Raw genomic sequence first — 16,604 nt, 5'->3', positions numbered from 1 at the left:
AGTTTAGTATAACAGTTAATAGCCTAGGTTTGTTTTTATATGTGATTGAAGGAACGCCTTGTTACACTGCATTTTGTTGAGAACTGTTTTATCAAGAAAATACATGAAAAAGTAATAAATGTCAGATACTTGAAGACAATGTGATATGCATGTTTGTGATAGACAAGTGCAGATATAGAAATCGTGCATTAAAGAAAAGCTTTTCACTTTTTCTGGTGCATTTCTGTGAATGATCTAACTGATTGTGGAAGGAAATAGTGAAGCAAATTTTAAAACCAAGGTTTTGTGCAATTTATGATTTCTGTGTCTGCACTTTATTCTTTTATCAAGATTTGCCAGGAATGGACTTTGTTCATTTTAATAACCACTTCATCAATTTCAAAACAGCAGGTGTGTCTTTGAAATAACAAAGCTTTTCACAGCTTCTTTTAAAAGAACCAATTGATGTGTTTATATCATTTCCCATTTTTACAATGTTCATGCACAAAAGTTTAATCTTAACTGGACGTCTTTTGAAAATGACTAGCCTAAGTTCACATTTTTATGCCCCCTTTCGAAGAAGCGTGAATATATTGTTACGCTAATTGCCTATCTGTCTGATTGGTAGGATGGTAGACCATTTTGTTTCTGATCAATAATTAGAGAATGCTTGGTCTTGCACTGGTCAAACTTTATAGGATGATTGTTGTGGTCAGTAGATGACCCGGTATTGTGTAGGGAGTCAGTTGCTAAAAAGGTCAAGATCATGGTAATTCCAGGGCTGGAAATGGGACAGGCCAACGTATGTGACATACATGTTTTACAAACAGCTCTTGTTAATTGGAACATCGGACACAAACTTTTGAAGACACACTTGCCTAAATTCGTATTAATTCTGTTGTTGTACTTAGAATTTCCTTTTTTATCACTTTGCCAAATGCACTTAATATCTTTTTTTATGTTTTTAATGTTTTGCTGCCAAAATCTCCGATTTCTTTTTATCAAGTAGTGAAATGTTGATTTACAAATATTTAATAATATACTGCCCCTGGATAGGCAGTGTTAAACAAGATATGTGTGGTGATATTGTTAACGGATTTCTCTTTTTGATAATTGATATCATATTATTAGTTTATTGTATTTTAATAATTTTATTTCTTTAACATGTCTACATTGTCTCCGTTTGAAATTTGATTTTAACAGGTTTGATTTCTGATAATTTTGAAAATTTCTATAGATCTTTGCTTATATAAATGTGTGTATAAAAATGTGAATTAACTCGTTCACAATTAAAGTTGTAAAATTTTATTTGGAAAAGGTGTTATTTGTATAAGTGGCATAAATTAGAATTTTTCTCGAATTTTTTAATTGAGTTGAAGTGTCTGAAACATCAGATGATGAAGAAAATGAATGTTTTTTTTTTAAAAAATCAAAGCCAGGTTTTACTTATGTCATTGTTTGTCATCGCCAAATATACATTTTATATCAAAATCCTTGAAAATCCCACCAAATTAAACTACTTGCAATAACAAAAAAAAAAATTAAAAATAAAAAAAAGAAATTGAAGATAAAAAAAATAATATCAGTAGTGTTTGTTAAATAATGCCAAGTTCAAAAACTGTACATATCACAAATGGATTTTTCGCCTCTTTCATTCCAGTATGTTTTCTTGTGTTTTAGTGTATGTTGAATTTACATCATTGTAAACAACCTGTGTCAGATGCCAAAAGGGACGTCATCCTGGTCATATGAAATAAACATTTGATGATATTTTGTGCCTTTGTGTATACAGAATCTGTTTCATATACACACTAAGATAATAGAAGAGCCACACTCTATTCACTGTGCAGAACATGTTCCAAGACCGTTGTTTTACAGCTGTCATTTGATTGTTGTTAGACAGGCACCTAAAAAAATCCAAGATCTCATTCCAAAACAATCCTATTACATAAAGCATATCAGACAATAGCAATGAAATAATTGAAAGATAAAAATATTCTTGCCACTCCTACGGCTATCTGGTATCCTTCAAAGACAAATCTTCCCTTCCTTCTTTGGGAAAAAATGCAAGTTCTGCCGACAAACAAAAAGCATGACATCCTAGTTGCTCTCCAGCTGATGTCAGCTATTCTGCGTACACTTTCAGCGTTTTTCAAAATGATCCTAATTATTGTAGAAGTATTAAATCTAACATTTTATTGACACGCATAATTAGAAGATAGATTATCCATAAAGTGTCTGTGACGTTGGATTACTAGGACCATAATCATCAATGTTAAGTCTGAATTTAGACTTTGAATGCTAATATTACTTTTTTTTTCCCTACATATATAAATCTTGTATAGATTTTAATGAAACTTTATACAAACATGGCAAATAATACTACAACAAAAAACTGAGCAAAGTTTCCGATATAGAGGTTTATTACAAAGAATTATGGTAATTTGAATTTTAGAGGTTTAAAGTCATGAGTAAAATCTTCGTACTTAACACTTTGATGAATACGGGCCTGTTTTGTCTTTTACACATGTCCTGCGCAGTAAATTGAGTTTGGCAAAGATGTGTAGTGATTTTATATCATGTCGGATGGTGTTTAAAATGCCTTATTTCAGGGACAGCATTTTAACAAATATTTTGTAAAAAGATATTCTTTTTATGTTTGACAAAGTTAACTTAAAAAAAATGAAGGGATTAACTTACATTTTAATAAAATCCTTTGGGATAAAGTTGTTCCCATTTGCTTTTTTTATTGTTTTTTTGTTGTAACAATGAACTGCCTTTGTAATGTGGAAAAAAAAACAATTTATTTGATATATTGCGTGACATGTAAGGTCAAGAGTTGAAAGTAACTTTTCTGTTCTATATAGATAGTATATTTTTACTTGAATCTCTTGATAAGTGTTTTTCCAGAAGGAAAAAAAACCTGCTCATTTTGAATGCCATCCTGAAGTGCAATAGAGTTAATTTTAGCTATAAATGAATAAAATAGAATAAAATTTGTCTGTTTGTATCTTTTAAATCACAATATTTTTATCCTAATATTTTTCCTTGATGATGTTTCAACATGGATGATTGTCTCTTTGTGTTTTAAACAGACTTTAGTACAATATCAGATTTTGAAGATGTTGCTGTTACCAGCAGTACAGTCCTTTCAATATTTTACAGGGAAAGAACCATCTGGGACCAGTTTTCAGTACTTATCTGTGCATTTAAACTGCTTTGAAGAGTCTTTATGAAGGCCAGGCCATAAATTTCTTTGATTTTCTTGTTGAATATGCAGTAAATCTGACTTGGTCTTTGTCTTGTTAAAACAATTGTTCGATGTTTAGAGAATGGGTGGTATGAAAAACAGGTTTTTGTATGTTTGATAAGGAAGTAGCAGACATTTGAACTCCTATGTGTATTTTTCCTCGAGCAAAAACCATGACTTTGGATATTCAACAGAATTTAATTGCTTTTGCCTTATATGTGAAATTTCATTGTAGAAAGTATACTTGATAGAGAGATTAAATGTCAGCTTACATTTTCGCATTGGTATTGTACTAAAGTCTTAAAAATTTGTGCTATTTTCTAAATGTGGATAGTAAATCATGAATTTTGATAATGTATCTAGGCATGGCGTAGATGTAGAGGGTTGGTCACGAATTATGTTTCTTTCTTCATAAAACTTTTGTTTCAGAATTTTCAAGTTTTTCATGAATTTCGTATGGAAATTTAGTTTTAAGAATCAAAACATAGTGGTAGTATTGTACTCTGCTTGAGCAAAAGCAAAAAAAGTTTACTGGTTAAATACTTGATAGAGCCATTTTATGCCTTAATTTTAACAATAGAACCATAAGTTTAGGAATTTTAGGCTTGAAAAGCATGATATAAGATTTTTTAAAATTATTATAGACATGAAGAAGAAACATAACTAAACAGTTCTATAGGATCTTGTTTTTTGGTAACTGATTGAAATGCAGCTTTTCTGTGAAAACACAACAGAACTTGCAAATGCCCAGCATGTTACATTTTTTTTTTTTACTTTAGGCCGTTGGACTGAATCCTGTTTTTAAACCTCAACTGTGTGAATACTGTTGACTTTTTTCAAACTTGTGTACCAGTCAGTTGGGTTATTTGTGTATTAAGTAATAATTTATTATTTAGGTATTGTAAGAAAGTAAGAGCACCCCTAAAATACGTCAAAATGATAAAATACATTTTTATTATCTGCTATTCTAAAAGACAGACTTATATGGCAGCATCTCACAGTTGAATGATTATATCAAAACTGTTTGGGATATATTATTTCGATTCTAAAACGACATCCACCAAAAAATTACATTCACAATCATTTACAGATGACTTGATTTAAAGGATTCTAATACAAGGTTTTATCGGACCTCACGTGGTTTTTCATTCTTAAAGTGCCTGCAACGATGTAGGGTCAGTTCATGGAAGAGCCGAAACACTGATGTACAGGCAATGATTTTACAGCATAATAATCTCCCTCTTTGAACCCTGGAATGAAGATTATGAAACTCTTATGATAGTTGCTATTTTTGTTACCAGAAAAAGGATTCTTTATTACTGCAGGTGACTATGTAGTGGAGCCACTGATCTCACAATGTATAAGTAATTGTGGCCATTTTATATTTTTTGTTCATCAGCATTCATTTCGTAAAAAAATCACAAGCTTTGGTATTTGGAATCATACGCTTTTGGTACTTGGGTTTATTTTAACCAGTCCATTTTCTACAGTGATGACTTAATACCAACTTTTCAGGTACAAATCTGAATGTGTATGACTTCCCTATCAAGTGAATTGTTCTATATTTGAAAAAAAAAAATTAAGTGTAAGCCCATTCTGCAGTTACCAGAAATTGAATAACAAGGAACCATCTATAATATTTAGAGGGTCAGCATTCACACAAGCTTGTATTTATTCATCTAGAAAAGTTGACAATTTGAAGCTGAGTTTTATTTTATTTCATAATTTTTACCTGTATTAAGTGTATTTTGCATAGATAAAACTTCACTCAGTGCAAACGTTATATGAGCCACGCCATGGAAAAACCAACATAGTGGCTTTGCGACCAGCATGGATCCAGACCAGCCTGCGCATTCGCGCAGTCTGGTCAGGTTCCATGCTGTTCGCTTTTATAGCCTACTGCAATTAATGAAACCTTTAGTGAACAGCATGGATCCTGACCAGACTGCGCGGATGCACAGGCTGGTCTGGAGCCATGCTGGTCACAAAGCCACTATGTTGGTTTTCTCATGGCACGGCTCATATTACGTCTGAATGCACATAAAACAAGGGAAGCAGAATTCTGTGCTTTAAAGGATAAATTCTGTATTCATTTTCTTTTTTAACATAATGTCATTTTTTTTTTCATTTTTTGAACTTAAATGTGATCTGCTGCAATATTTCGTTTCATTTTAAATTATCCTTTTATCATTTGTAACCAATGTGATTTTTTTTTCACCTTTCTAGACCAGAGAGTTACCTTCGCACCGAAGAGTTTTTGCTATTTTTAGATTTGGTGTAGATGTAGATTATATAATATTTGTGCAACCTCTTTTGTACCTTCTTAGTGAAGAGTCGTCAAGACATGTAAGTGCTATATTGATTTTATAACATGTCGGAGAATATTGAATACTTGTATGAGTTATTTTCTTTTCTTTTAATCATATTTTATGACATTTTGTAACTTACTGTTCTGCATTGAAAACTTTGTGTAAAATGCTGTTCAGCTGCTCTGTACTTGTTAAATTTCTCAGAGGAAAAGAATGTTAACTTTAAAAAAAATGATCCGATTGCTTTATATATTCTGTTTTCAGTGGCCTGTGGTCACTAGATGCTAACATTATGTCTTATAATTTGTGACACCCTGTATTACTGTGTCACTCTACTGAGCTAAGTGTATGTTTTACTTTTTGTGACGCCCTGTACATGTGTGTCACTTCATAGCTAACAGTATGTTTTAATTTTGTGATACCTTGTACATGGGGATCACAAATTTTACTGTAGTCTTGTAAATAAATGGAAACTTACTAACTCATAACAGATTCTACTGCATACGTTATGTGTTTGTTGTCATTTTGAAACCAGCCCCAGTGATACATAATCTAAAGTAGGAGCCTTATTTGATCGGAAAAAAAGGTGAAGAGTTTCATGGCTGATGTCACCAGTTGGAATCCTACCTTTCATGAGAATTGACAGAAATACTCAATTTAAATCAAGGCAAGTGAACGGGTTAAAAAAAAAATGCAGCATCTGATTGGATATTTCCTAAAAAAAATTGCAATCCTAGGCCTAGCAGTATCTTTGAAAACACGTTACACTTTCAGTAACGCGTTTGAAACGGCGCATATGATGAAGCTGGCTCACGGGAAGTCGTTTGTATCCAAGTAATTACCAGTGCTTAATTTCCAGAAGGCTTATTAACCCTTCGCCAAGAGTGGTGGGGGTTATAGAAATGTCTCCGTCTGTCCGTAACATTTTGTGTCCGCTCCGTATCTCCTAAACCCCTTGAAGGATTTTCTTGAAACTTGAAATATACTTAACAAAGTCGATGCTTCCACCCAATACCATCAACCCTTTCTCTATCCATAACGGCGGCGGGGGATATAGCTGTATTTCAGACTGCATTGTTTTATGTTAAAAACAGATAAAGCTGTCATCCCAAATAGATATTACGTATAATTACATAGAAAATCTCTACTTCCAATATTACATACAATTTTGTACAGTGACAACAAGAAAGGGAGATAATTATAATACACGTAGTATGTTAATCGGTAGCAAAATGCGATTTAACAAGAAATGAGCATATCTTCTGTTTATGTCGAAAAATGTGGCCGGAGGCATATTGAGCCCTCTAAAGTGATGTCCCGATGCAGGCATAAAAGCCTGAAATTTAAAGCACTATAAAAACTTGAATAATGCACTACACAAGATAGTGGTAACATGTACATGTATACACGGGAAAACCCCAAATGTATATTTACAACTTTTATCAAACTCTTGAGTAACCAAGCGTTACATATCAACAGGATATATACCTAGGGAAATGCCCCACGCTGTCCAAATACAAAAACGTACGATCTGTCAAAGTTTATATTTACACGTTTAACATAACAAATCCTTAAAATGGGTGGAATAAACTCCAAGAGAAAATTGCCATTTAAAAGGAGCAAAAAGGTTAGTGTTTATTTTAATCTAAGATATATTCGTATATTCTTAACCATCTCTATGTTAAATGTGGGAAAAGAAACTGGCAGATGAAGAAGCGACCATACTACTGCATTAACTTTGGAAATATCTAAACGTTATCAAAAATCAAAATTATGTATACACCTTTCAGAAAAAAGGATGCAAAGTCCGACAGGAGCAGACGATATATATGAACGAAGAACCTGTCTACGAGGAAATCGGTGGAGGACCAGGAGCCGATGTGAGTACTAAAATGTTTAATTTTGTTTGTATAAGCTAAATGCAGGAATGGAGGAAATGCTAAAATTCGGAGCAAAAGGGAAAATGAAAGTTTATATATATTCAATTCACGCTAATGAATTCATGAAATATGCAAAATTAAAGCACATAAAGAGATAAAGTATCTACATGTCAGTTATCGGCTGCTTAATGCGTGAATCATCAAAATAAATTGTTTGGTATTAATAACCAACCAATCACAGTATCGATGTATTTTAATAAACACTCAGTATTTTCCCTACCTTATTATTCATGAAAATATCCAGATCAACGAAGTGTATATTGTTTGATTTTATCTGACGAGGAGCAAAACATAATAATAACAACAACAACTTTATTTATAGAAGGTAGCACATGAAGATACAGATCAGTACAAAGTACAAATAATACATCTTAATTCTCAACAACCAAATACAATTTACACTATCATATTACATTAATATCACGTTCATTCTTGGACAAATACCCCTTAAGAAGATATTGCTTTTAAATATACATTTAGTGTACACATTCCACAATCAATTAGTGACATAATATATACATGCATAATTATATTATAATGGCATAGTCTTAATTCAGCTGATATAAACAAAGAGATTCTTAAAGCAGCATGCCTCCAGATTTGGCTAAAAAATAATCTTTCTTTCAAATTGAAGTTTTGGTCATTATGAACATTAGAATATGAACTTTTGTTTCTAAAATATTTTAAAAGTTCCAAATCAAGAAAAAACAATGACCGCGTCGGGAATCGAACCCCGGACCGCCGACATTTTCCTGTCGTCGTAACCAATAGCGCTATAGCTGAAGTAGTGAATAATGACTTCAAAATATAGATATTTATAATCGAGACAGTTTACCTGGAGTAAAAGCGTGACAAACTCTTTTCGATTTTCATCGTAAAAAGTAGTAAAAACAGCAAATTATCATGTGTTTCCGTAACATAAAGTTTGTCAGTAATTAAGTTTTAAAGCCTTCTTAAGAAATATAGCATTTATTTCAAGATACCTGAAAATATATTTTTTGTTGTTGTCGAACGATCTGGAGGCATGTCGCTTTAATTTAAGCAGTCAACTGTAAGATATACTTTTTATACTTATTTTTAAAAAATGTTAGAGAACATGTGGAGCGAATTTCAGCAGTAGATCTAACCACCCAAGTTCTTTTAGCATATCTTTAGTTCTTGTTTGGAACGTTTTATTCAAAATTATTCTTGCCGCTCTACCATGAATTTTCATTACTTTCTTTAAAGAACACATATTTCCTTCGCACGGTACAGTACAACAATAATCAAATATTGACATTATACATGCATTATAGAATAATAACAACTTTTTCATTTAATCTGTCAAATAGTACGATATACGTCTTAACAATGCTATTTTTGAGTTAAGTTTAGTACAAACTTTCAATTTGAACATTCCACGACAATAATTATGTTGTCTATATAAACACCTAATAATGTTTGCCTCACGGGGGTTCAGGCCAGTAGTTTTGACTTTTGACCGGCAAGCTATTCAATAAGTTTCTTATCACACGACTTTAGAAATAAACTTTCACATTTTTTTATCCAGTTTTGACTTACATTTTTGAACTACAGAGTTGTAAATAGCACAAGATAAGGGCTGGTGTTTTATGAGTTACACATAAAAACTCCGGGCGAGACGTATGTTCTCCGTGGTGATTTGATAAGAGACATTGTGACTATAATCATTCGTCTTCCACCTCTGATTCTTGCGGGGAAGTTGGCAGTTACTTGTGGGGAACAGGTTTATATTGGTACAAAATCTGGGAACACTGACGAGGTTAACTGCCCGCCATTACATAACTGAAATACCGTTGAAAAACGGCGTTAAACCCAAAACAAACAAACAAATACAGAACCAGTTTGGCCTGGAAATCGCATACATGGTCAGCTTTCAACGAGAATTTGCAAGAATTATCTCCCTTAATTATTGTCTGTGTTAAAGCAATTCCCTTCAAATTGGATTGCCTCCCTTACATTAGCTAAGTCAATAATTCTTTGAAATGGGTTTTGCATCGATCTAAAATTTTGCTTTAAGTAGTACACGGAAATTGAGCTCGCATGTTACTCCATAGAAAGCAACAAAACATGTAGCCAGTTTTTGATATAAATCATGTTGTTTTATAGATTCATATAGAAATATTATTCTTGTAAAGATATAAAACATTTCTGTAAGAACCATTATGTTAGCTTATGATATTGCGAAATTCGTGTTGTCATGTAACAGAAAATGAAAACATTTAAATAAATTTCTTTTCTTTTGAAACTTTGAAACCCGCTAAACATTGATATCCGAAAATTATTTCATAAACGAGCTTTCACACAAACACATGTATAATAGTTTTCCTCGAGAAAAACGAAACTTGTACGAAGATACATGTATTCCCATTTTGTCTGATTGTTCTTGTCCATATAACGGTACTTTCGTTCAACCTCCTTGCCTAGAACTTTACTTTTTAAAACATGATGCAATAAAGTAATAAACTAAGCAATACTGTATTTGACAGGCAATGGCAAAGAAAAAACCCTAGTAATTTAACAAACTTAAAAAAACATACATGTTACTAAAACACGCACACTCGTGTTTTATTAACTGCCCTTGATCCATGGTATTCCATAGAAATCAAAAAAGAAAGAATCTATTTAATTATGAATCAAGTTTCTGATTTTTCAGCATTGGTGTATGTGTATCATAGAGATCCGAACTCATTTTTTTTAAACAATTAGCTCTGATTCACCCTGTCTACTTATTTATAGTGTCTAAGTTACTTGTATAATCAATGATATACATAAATCAAATATGCCATTCAGATATGCGTTTGTACATACTACACAATTCAATCATGAAATCAAATTTATCGTGAAAACTCAAGTCTTTAGCTGTAAAGGTGGCTATTTTGCATGCTTTCGACGAACAAAACCATGACAAAAAATGTAGGTCGTACTAAAGAGACAATTCTACCGTGCAAACACATGGAAAGCATGCCGATTTTTTTTTCTCAAGCTTGGATTTCATTTCTAAAATAGACATAATATTGCGCGTCTGTTAATTTCACCCTTTCTTTGCACATCGTGGAAACCATGCTGCCGTGTCTTTTGTTTCAATAAATGTACACATTCTCCCCCCACCCCCCTCTCACCGCCTAACTTGCAAATTACACTATTTCATAAGAAAATTATTCTTTGAAGTAGTTTTTTTCCTGTTGTCGAATGTTTCCATATTCAAAAGATATTTAGAAATAATGTTATTTATGTCGATTCGTATTGTTCTCATAAACAGTTTGGTGAAAAATGAAAGCTCTGTTCTATTCTATTATTTTCATTTTTTTTTCTATTTCATTTTTTTTTTTTTTTTTTTTTTTTTTGAATTTTATTATTATACCAGATTTATATAGCGCCCTTTTCATGATCAATTTCACGTTCAAAGGCGCTTTACATAGTTCATGAACGTTATTATTTCAAAAGACTATATTGAGTCGTACGTCAGTTGATGGCATATGCAGTTTCGTAAATTAACACGGTTCAAGTTTCATCACAACTTTAAGAATTCCACAAGTTTTTTTATTTCTTGATACACTTTGAAGTTAAATGGAAGCAAGTAGCCTTTACCCTATTACACTTATAATTATATTACTGTATTGTTTATAAAGTCAAGAATACCTACATATGTGATAATAAATTGTCATGCTTTGGAAAATATGATTTATTTGCCTCTAAAGTAAAAGAAATTGAAAAGTTTAGTGTGTTTCACTATATGTTCAATGTAAGCGATGGTGATACTTTTAAAACAAAATTGGAAGCAAGAAGATGTTCAGTTAGAATAAATATTTTCACATTTAATTGAAGAGAAGAAATTGAAGTTTACTTTCATATCTGGTAAAATATTCACAAACCAAAAGACATATTTGAAATTAATCATTGAAAATAAATTCCCTATATAATCTATTGCTCAAAGTAATATCAACAGGAAAACCAATATTGATTATTGGATAATGTTCAAGGGGGACAACCTACTATGATAAGCCAGTCAAATATAATAAAAGCTGGGGATGCATTTAGGTAACTGATATCGCAGAGTCTTATTTTTCAGGACAGAGAGGTGTCAAACGAAAGTTATAACAACACAGTTTCATCATTAGATTCTGCTTTCTGCGAAAGAAAGTCCTCTCTCAGCAGAAGCAGCAGCACTGGTACAGTCGTGTACGACGAGCCGGGGTCATCCGAATGTAGTGGAACACACCCTAAATTTGTTAATAACACTTACTTAATGAACAATGATGCTGATTGTTATTATGACGATGATGTTGATGATGATGCACACACTTACATATCAGAAGTTTCTCTCAGGGAGACAAGTAGTGATGGCTCCTCAGTGAAGAAAGGTCTCGCATATAATCGATGTCCGTTGAAGAAACGTAACACGCCCATCTCGCTAGCGGAAGTCCCCTTTATGGTAGAGGCTTTCCAACCGCTGTTAGAAAACACGATCAATGTACTAGAGGTCATTCCGCATATGCCTTACATAGGTAATTATCATAAGAGCCGCACCATGAGAAAACCAACATAGTGCGTTTGCGACCAGCATGGATCCAGACCAGCCTACGCATCCGCGCAGTCTGGTCAGGATCCATGCTGTTTGCTTTCAAAGCCTATTGCAATTAGAGAAACAGTTGCGGATGCACAGTCTGGTCTGGATCCATGCTGGTTGCAAACGCACTATGTTGGTTTTCTCATGGTGCGGCTCAATTAAGGTCATATTAATTGTTGCTTTCTGAAGTTCAGTAATGTCTTAGCTACAGTGGCAAACATTTTTAAAGTAACTTTTTACGGCTTAATCTGTCTTCTTACTTTATCATTTTCGAAGTTAAGGCAATAAGTTTAAAGTATATTATACTCGTATGTACTGTTATTATAAACTGTTATTACACTTTGAACAGAAAACTACTTTTCTGAGACACTCTTTTCTTGTATTTCGGTAACTGATACTTCTGTATTCAGTATATAAATTTTCTTTCCAAAATAGTTTATGCTATTGATAACAGTGTTACGTTGAGTTCTAAAAATTATAATATGTTTTTGCTAAGTAGTATTAATTTTGTTTTCAAAAATGCTTTAAATGTCTGGTATTTTATTTTACAGATGCGCATGAATTTGTCAGTGTGGATGATCCGAAAAAGGCGGTTGAAATGTTAATAGCAAGAGTCAAGTCCTTGAATGAACCTGGCAAATGGCAGGCTTTTTTACACGCTCTAAATTTGGCAGGTATTCATTATTTTATAGTTTTGGGTTTTCGTTGTTTTGTTGTTTTTTTTTTGTAATTATTCAAAGAAGTTTATTATGTTATGAAATTCAACAGTTTCTTTGAGCCAATTTTAAAATTCGCCAATGGCAAGATTGATTTCCAAATGTTTAGCCGGGTCATGTTTCTTAATTTTTCACTTTGCATGTCTGTTTCATACATTTATGTGTCTGAACTGTTTCTGTCCTGTCTCTAAACCTGTTTGAATCTGTTGAACAGACTGTATTAAAGGTGGATCTTGAACAAAGGTTGTGACAGGAATAAACAAATTTGTTCGAAAGGACATACATGTATTTTAGCGTTTTATCTACAAAAAAACTATTATGGCTGTTGCATATATCATTCATATTAAATCGTAAGTGGCTAAAAAGTCTGTAAACTTAAGTTAATCGATTATTGCTGCTCATAATGGCAAGTAAACCAAAGCATTTGAGCCGCACCATAAAAAATCCAACATACTGCATTTGCGACAAGCATGGATCCAGACCAGCCTGCGCATCCATACTATACTGTTCGCTTTCAAACCCTATTGAAATAAGAGAAACAGTTAGCGAACAGTATGGATCCTGACCAGACTGCGCGGATGCGCAGGCTGGTCTGAATCCATGCTGGTCGCAAATGCACTATGTCGGTTTTCTCATGGTGCAGCTCATTTCGGAAATCAAAAGAGAGAATCCTTCCAATTATGGGTTGGATGATACATCTCCAATGAAATTCACACACAGTCAAAAAAAGATAGCCATATGGTTTCTTCTTATTTTAGAGTATGAATATATCGCCAGCTTACTCAGAGGAGAAACCGAGGAGGACCATACAGTCAATAGGAATCTGCTGAAGTTATTCACCCCACAAATAATGAATCGAATCGACCCAGACGAGTTCATTGATCATTTATTTGAAAAGGGTGTAATTAATGAATGGGACATGGAGGAAGTTAGATGTGAAAAGGACAGACGAGGAGCCACTGCAGCGTCATTCATGTTATTGCATAAAGTCCCAAGACGCGTGTCTAACTGGTTTGTGGTGTTTTTGGACGTGCTGGAAAAGTGTGGACTGGAGGATTTGACCCCGCAGTTCAATATACCAGAGGTCTCTCTTTGTACAACGGAGGTGAAGAAACCTTTATGTGGAGACGAAGATCTGCACTATCTCACTCCAATTCATGACAACAGTAGGTATATTATTGTTCAAACTATTGTATTACATGCATCTAGCGTGTTGAAACGTGTTCAACTGATTTATCAAGATCAATACATGGACATTTTCTGAATCTGTTTGAAAATTTCATTGACTGCCCGCAATGACAAAATGTGTGACGTGGGTGGTGTTCCGTATTACTCTCAGGCAAAAAAACAACATTTTTTAATGATCAATTTTTTACAGTAAAATAATACAAATATGGATTACTCTCTTTTTTGTTCGTCCAATATCCTTTGCAAAAAGGTACATATGTACGTTGAAAGTGTCAGGTTTTCGTCCGCAAAATGGATTTTCCATCTAAAAAGCGATATTCTTACTTTATTTTACGAATGCATCCAAAAGATATTGTCTCTTAAACCGAGTCATTATTTCAAATCGTACGCTGTTTTGAACTAAAGAGAAACAAATGACCAACGCCCGAAAAATACAACCGAATTATTTTTTTCAGTCGTACATAATATGCTTTATTTGCAGGAAGAAATTTCCCAAAATTACCGTCTCAAAGACCGCCACCGCCGCCACTCCCTATCCGCATTCCCCCTACATTTGTACGGGACCAGAGACCAGAGGCTCGTGCTAAGACTGAATTAGAACTGCTCAAAGAAAGAAAAGATTCGCTGCAGAGAAGAATAGAAGAAAAGAAGTTGATACGACAATACAAACTGGAAGTGGAAGCATTGCAGAGAGAGTTGGAAATGTTAAATTCTGGTACGTCATTAACTGATAAAGACTGTTGTTTATATCAAGTAAGGAATGTAGGCCACTGATGTTAAAAGAAATTTAGATTATTTACTGTGTATTCCCTATTTTACCCCCTTACCCTAATAAACGCCCCCACCATTAGCCCTGCTATATATATTTTTTTTTAATTAATCTTGGTCATAAGTGAGTACCAGCTCTATGAAAGTGCTACATTGTTAAAATCCTTTCACTGGAAGTTTGATTTATAGTCTATATTTACTAAAAAGATGTATAAAGACACAAAAAGAACATTTTGGGACCTCAGTAAACGCGTTTACACCCCTGCGAACAAAGTTCGGGGTGATATGTTGAAGTCATATTACTGTTGGCCCATTGTAAAATGTTTGTTGAGCGAACTACTTCCAAAGTTTTAAAGGGATTTCAATAACACGTGATCGTCATTAAGTGTAAATTTACGTGACATTTTTTTATTTCTGGGGAGGACAGAGGTAGCGGCACCCGTACCCGCTTTTTCGAATGTTTTCTTGATAACTCATCTGGTAGTTCCATAAAGATTAAAGTCGTTTCGGTTTTCAAGGGTAATAACCACACTTATTGATAGCTTTATTGTAATGAAAACACAACTTACTGGGAAAAGCTTGTCAAATAAATTAAATCTTCTCATAGTTATTCCTATTGCGTTTTTTTTTAACAGACCAAGAAGACAGTGATGTAGAAATCTCTGAAGACACATCATTAAAACAACTTGCAGTGGATATGTCCAACGGAAATTGTGTTTCGAATACTGGAACGCCACCAGAAGATAATGAAAGCCCAGAAGAGGGTAATGATAAAACAGACGTTCTGGAACAGCCTACTGACATTGACAGTGTGAATGTTGATACTCAGGAAGTACCAGATAATATGAATGAAAATAATGGACAAGAAGATCTTGAACAAAAAGATGCAGTGCAGCATATTTCCATGCTATTTACGGACATGAAACACGAACTGAAGCAGGATATTTTAGCAATGAGGGATCACGTAACGGATGCGGTATTAAAATCTGTGATAAACGTAATTTCTGGATCAGCTAAGATCGAAGATAATGCATATGTGACCATCGAAGTTGGAGAAACGATTCTTCCAAGTCCTGTACAGTTATACAATACCTCGCACAGACAGACACGCGGCGTACTTAGTCCGACCTCCCACAAAACTCAAAGACAATACTCTGTCGATTCAGCTTTCTTCAGTGATACATATATGTACTTTAAAAATCCAAAACAGTGTTACATCCCCTTATCGATGCAGTACGTATAAATTGCGACAGCCGAGTTACACATCATCAATTTAATTTTGTTGACAAAGTTATATCTCAACAGCTAAATATGATATATTTTGCTTGTAATATGTGTAAAAAAATAAAAACAATACAGTGTTACATTGGCATTATGGCGCGCATCTGTTAAAAATGTAAACAATGAAATTATTTGAAAGTATTTTGTGTACAATCAAAGAAGTAGACGAGTCGCTCACATCACAACATAAACATATTGAAAACTTTGATTGTATTCTTATATGTTGTGACATAAAATGTCAATTTGCCTGTAATCATGGCAAGCGTTTGATCCAGAACATGTCACCATTTTACGAGCGCATGTTTTTTACTATCGTCATGTGATTTACTTTTGACTATATTCCTGCATGGAGGTTGACATATATCTATAAATGTACATGTGTCGCGTCATTCTAGCTATTTTAAGGTTTAGGAGTATATCACCAAAACACAGAAATATTTTATAAACGAGCAACATCGTTACCAATATTTTACATGACCATTACATGTTCTGCCGTACTGTCCCATACTGAAAATATTCTGAAAAAGTTGTCCCCCTTTGAAAATGAATGCCATTTGTAAACATCCCCAGCTTTTATTATATTTG

General features: G+C 33.5%; 1 protein-coding gene across 1 annotated transcript; it reads left to right on the top strand.

Moving 5' to 3' along the window:
• Positions 1-7,029: 7,029 nt before the first annotated feature.
• Positions 7,030-16,394, top strand: LOC123557629 (uncharacterized). Its single transcript, XM_053543975.1, has 7 exons — positions 7,030-7,165; positions 7,329-7,418; positions 11,569-12,004; positions 12,618-12,740; positions 13,541-13,948; positions 14,452-14,685; positions 15,374-16,394. Exons 1-7 carry the CDS (start codon positions 7,115-7,117, stop codon positions 15,979-15,981), a joined length of 1,950 nt encoding a protein of 649 aa, XP_053399950.1. The 5' UTR covers positions 7,030-7,114; the 3' UTR covers positions 15,982-16,394.
• The last annotated feature ends 210 nt before the right edge of the window (positions 16,395-16,604 follow it).

Source organism: Mercenaria mercenaria, chromosome 5 (genome assembly GCF_021730395.1).
Source record: "Mercenaria mercenaria strain notata chromosome 5, MADL_Memer_1, whole genome shotgun sequence".
In the NCBI taxonomy this organism is placed as follows: Eukaryota; Metazoa; Mollusca; class Bivalvia; order Venerida; family Veneridae; genus Mercenaria; species Mercenaria mercenaria.
Note: the sequence above shows the minus strand (reverse complement) of the source record. Positions and strands in the feature narration are given on the sequence as shown.